The sequence below is a fragment of the Grampus griseus genome (assembly GCF_964374135.1).
Source record: "Grampus griseus genome assembly, chromosome: 14".
Lineage (NCBI taxonomy): Eukaryota > Metazoa > Chordata > Mammalia > Artiodactyla > Delphinidae > Grampus > Grampus griseus.
Window position 1 is genome coordinate 50,602,622 of NC_139008.1, and position 5,025 is coordinate 50,607,646.

Genomic DNA, 5,025 nt, shown 5'->3' on the forward strand with positions numbered 1-5,025 from the left:
GAGATGAAATGAAGCCCGAGGTTTTGCCTCGTTGCAGAGCTGAGCTAGCACTTGGTTCCTGGCTTTTTAGTCACCAGCTCAAAGAGGGAAAAACATAGTCCTTTAGGTCAGTGAATCTGAACCCAAGCCCAAACATTCTGATGTATGTGGCCTGGGGGTGGGGGACCCAGGCTTCTGTATTTTTCAAAGCTCCCCTGTGAGGTAACAACACCCCAGTTGCTCATGAGATAAGCAACCATGAAGCTTCTACAAAGGACATTGTGTTGGATGGGGAGGAAAATAAAACCCTTTGAGCAACTCCTTTACAGTGAGAGCAATAAAGGGTATTACATTAAGACATGAATACAGCACATGGAAACACAGAGGAAATTGAGGAGGAGGGAAGGGCATTCCAGGGAAAAGAAACAGCATGAGGAAAGAAACAGAAGCATGCACACAAGTCATGGAATGTTTAGTGGGCTGGCCAGCAAGAACATAGACACATGTGGAGGAAACTCAGCATGTTGATGCAAAGGAAGTTGTGAAGAATCCCACATGCCCTGTTCAAGGACTGAGACTAAGAACACAAGGTCCAGCTGCCTGGGTTCAAATCCCAGCTCCCCTCCTAACTAGCATCTGAGAACCTGCACTCATTGCTTACCTTCTTTGGGCCTCAGTAAAATGTGGACAGGAGAATATCTGTAAAATGGGGACAGGAGAATACCTACCTTCTAGGAATAAGTGAGATATTCTATGTAAGTTTCGAACCTAGCATCTGATACATTAACTGCTATTATTATTACCATTATTATTGCTGGTACTATTCCCTATGTAATGAGAACAAGGGAATAAAATTATTTTCAGGAAATACCTTCTAGATGTTCATCTTTTTGTATATTATCTTATTTAATTTTGTAACAACCCAGTTGAATAGGCATTATTATTGTTATCCCCAGTAAGCCCACTGAATCTGAGCATAGTTAAGCCTGTGCCCATGTTTGTACAGCAAGAAGAGGGTCAAATTGAGATTCAAACCCGGAAACTAAAATATTCTAATGATAAACTGGGGCCAGTTTATAGTAAAGGGGATAAGGCTTAAGTTTCAGGGTTACCTCTCTCACTTTCCCAGGCTCCTGTAATGCTCTGAATCTAATTTTGCATTCACACTGTTGTATTCTTTTTCTTATGGAGTATCCCTTAGATTTGTATAAGTTTAGGTTTTCCAAAACCTGGATCCACCTCAATGATGATATATGAATGACACGGTATGATCACAACTGGTTCTAAAAAATGAACAAGCGTAAAGTGATAGGAAGAAGGCCAGGAGAAAATGTGTTTTGTGGATAGAGATAAAGAGTTAAACATTAGGCACACTGCATTTGACGAGACCGCAGACCAACCAGGTCGAGATGTCGTAAAAATAGGTCCAGAAAGCGCATAGCAAGAGATTCAGATAGGTAATAATGGGTGGATAGTGTTGACACTATAGTAGACATTATTTCCCATAAAGAATGTTCTAGAGCTTATGGCTACCATACAGCAGCCACCAGCCACCTATGGCTATTTAAGTTTAAATTAAATAAAATGTGAAATTCATTTCCTCTGGCCCACTAGCCACATGTCAGGTGTTCAATGGTGAGCAGCTATGGTACCGGACAGCGTAGATGCACAACATTTCCACCATTGCAGAGAGTTCTAGTGGACGGTGCTGGTCCAGAAAGCTAGAAGATGTTTAAGGACAGACTCACAGGAAAACATCTGAGGGATGAAAGAAGGAAGAGGACAGTGAATAAAGATAAAGGAAAGTGACCAGCAGAATCAGGAGGAGAACCAGGACACAGAGATCCCAGCAAAGAGAATTTCAAAGGAAGAGTTTATTCAGCAGCTCAGCAGTCAGTGAAAGAGACAGCCACAAACTCCCAGCACAGAACTAATGCACGTCCAAACGGCCACCTGCAAACCCTGTGTCTTAGCCCGTCCAGCTGCTGTAACAAAACAGCACAGACAAGGCGGCTTATGAACAACAGAAATTTACTGCTCACAGATCTGGAGGCTGCAAATCCAAGATCAGGGTGCCAGCATGGTCTGGTGAGGACCCTCTTTCAGGTCACAGACTCCTCTTGTGTCCTCACGTCGTGGGAGAGGCCTGGGAGCTCTCCGGGACCTCTTTTATAAGAGCACTAATTCCATTCATGAGGGCTCCACCCTCAGGACCTAAGTACCTCCCAAAGGCCCCGCCTTCTAACACCATCACACTGGGCTTGAGGGTCCCAACACGTTAATGTCTGGGGGACACAAACTTTCAGGCCAAACCACTCTGCATGAGTGCTCCCAAAAAGACCTTGAAAATGCACCGTTTTCCTACAGCCACAAACAGGCCCTGAACTTGGCCCTGCCCAGAAAAAAACCTTGAGAAGGACAAAGGACAGCTGTAGCTGGAGAAGCAGATGCCCAGAGGCCTGCTTTCTCTCCCTCCCCTCTGCAGAATCCTTTAAAATCATACACAAACGAACAAGACACATGCCTGCCCGTGCCAACACACAGATCTCCAGCGGGCGGCTGCCTGCATACCTACGCAACTTCCTGTTTGCTTGTGCAATTACCTGCAGTTCACGTAAGAATGCATGTTCTGAGCGCAGCCTTTTCTGGCCCGCACATGTATGCGCATATTTTGAAGGTGCAAATGAGGCGCCGAGCATAGCTTTTTAATGTAGCCCTAAGGGGTACATTATTCTAACCAGCACTAACAGAGGCGACCCACGTTAAGGCATCGACTTTAGGCCCCACTAGAGGCAACAATGTCAAACAAGCACACAAACCTAGTCTCCCCACGTGGCTCAACGCTCTTCTTATGCCCTTCACTTCTGTCTCCTCCCATTAAAGTTCCACTGCCCCAAAGCTCCCACCTGGTACAAAGTCTCTCCAAACCCTTCCCCAGACTCCTGCCCTGATCTCCCAGGTATTTACACAGGGACCTGGGTCTGTCTTCGCTTCCTAATTATGACCTTGTCTTTCTAAACTTTGTCCACCACACAGGGTCACATGTCAACATTTTGAAATGTGTCCCGGTGCCTCTTCTGGAACGTGTTCTTCAGTCACAGAGTCTGTAGCTGTAGCAGAGTCTGGCCAGGTGTTCAACAAACCATCTGCCCTTTTGCTCCTAACACAGCTGGACCACATTTCCCAGTCTCCCTTGTGGTTCTATTCAGCCACGTGACCCAGTTCTGGCCATGAGAAAGGGGAAAGAAGTGATATATATGACTCCTCCAGGTTGAGATGAGTAGGAGATGTTCCTTCTACATATTTGCCCTCTTCCCTCATCTACTGGCTGGAAACAGAACTCTTGGTGGAAGGCTCCGTGGCCTTGAATGACACAGCAACTAGACAGGAGGAGCCTGGGTTCCTGAGTGACTGTGTGGAACAGAGCTCCTCCCCCACTCCCCTGCCCACCCTTACTGGATGGTAACAAAGGCAAGGAATAAACCTCTACTGTATTAAAATCCTGAGATTTGGGGGTTGTTTGCTATAGCAATCAGTCTATCCTGATGTGGTAAATGGATTGTGAAATTTCTCCCAATTATTTCCCTCCCATGCAATGTGATTTAGTAGTTTCTTCCATCAAGTGTTAGAGTCTGTTTTCCATCCCTTGAACATAGGATTGGCCACAGAACTTGCTCTCACAAATGAAACACAGCAGAAGTGACCATGTGCCATGTCCAAGCCTAGCAGTCAACAGGCAATTGCCTGCTTTCACGTGGTTATAAAAAATAGTTTGTAATTAATCTGTTGAAACCTACCAATGAAAGGATGCTTCTCAAATCTTTCAAGTTGCTTTTAAAAGTTTCTTCTCTTTAGAAATATCACCACTTCTCCCAACAAAGTGTATTTAGTCGAAATTTGTTTTGTAAATGATTCCTTTCAGAGTCTTTGAAAAAGAAAGCAAAAAGCCAGATCTAACCTCCATTCTTTACAAACATCTCAGATTCCCTACTAAAAAAGGCTGGGCGAAGTGAGAGTAGCATTGACATATATACACTACCAAATGTAAAATAGATGGCTAGTGGGAAGCAGCAGCATAGCACAGGGAGATCAGCTCTGTGCTTTGCCATGACCTAGAGAGGTGGGATAGGGAGGGTGGGAGGGAGGCTCAAGGGGGAGGGAATATGGGGATATATGCATGCATATGGCTGATTCACTTTGTTGTACAACAGAAACTAACACAGCTTTGTGAAGCAATTATACTCCAATAAAGATGTATTTAAGGCACTCGGCGGCGACCACTGCGCAGGTCGGACCTCGTTCGCTCGTAACTCGCTCCGCTTCCTCTGCAGCCATGTCTGACAAACCCGATATGGCTGAGATTGAGAAATTCGGTAAGTCGAAACTAAAGAAAACAGAAACGAAAGAGAAAAATCCACTGCCTTCACAAGAAACGATTGAACAGGAGAAGCAAGCGGGCGAGTCGTAATGAGGCGTGCGCCGCCAATATGCACTGTACATTCCACGAGCATTGCCTTCTTATTTTACTTCTTTTAGCTGTTTAACTTTGTAAGATGCAAAGAGGTTAGATCAAGTTTAAATGACTGTGCTGCCCTTTTTCACATCAAAGAATGGAGAACTACTGACAACGAAGGCCGCGCCTGCCTCCCATCCGCCTGTCTGGCTGGCAGGGAAGGAAAAGAACTTGCATGTTGGTGAAGGAGGCTGAGTGGGACGACAGTGAAATCTAGAGTAAAGAGCAAACTGGTCCAAGGTGTCCTGCGGGCTGTAAAATGCAGTTTAATCAGAGTGCCATTTTTTTTTTTGCTGTTGTTGTTCAAATGATTTTAATTATTGGAATGCACAATTTTTTAATATGCAAATAAAAAGTTTTAAAACCTGAAAAAAAGAGATGTATTTAAAAAAATAAAACAACAACAACAAAAGGCTGGGGGATGTTTTGGAACTGAGATTGACAGTTACCTCTGTGGGTTCAAAGATGAGGTGGGAATTTGATGGTTCTGAGACCTTCTATTTCATGTATGGAATAAAAACCTTTCATCACAG

The 5,025-nt window shown here is 44.5% G+C and overlaps 1 protein-coding gene across 1 annotated transcript; it reads left to right on the plus strand.

The window, feature by feature from the left end:
- The first annotated feature begins 4,263 nt into the window (after nucleotides 1-4,263).
- Nucleotides 4,264-4,760, plus strand: LOC309832619 (thymosin beta-4-like). Its single transcript, XM_082670567.1, has one exon. The coding sequence runs from the start codon at nucleotides 4,313-4,315 to the stop codon at nucleotides 4,445-4,447; it is 135 nt and encodes a 44-aa protein (XP_082526693.1). The 5' UTR covers nucleotides 4,264-4,312; the 3' UTR covers nucleotides 4,448-4,760.
- Nucleotides 4,761-5,025: the final 265 nt, after the last annotated feature.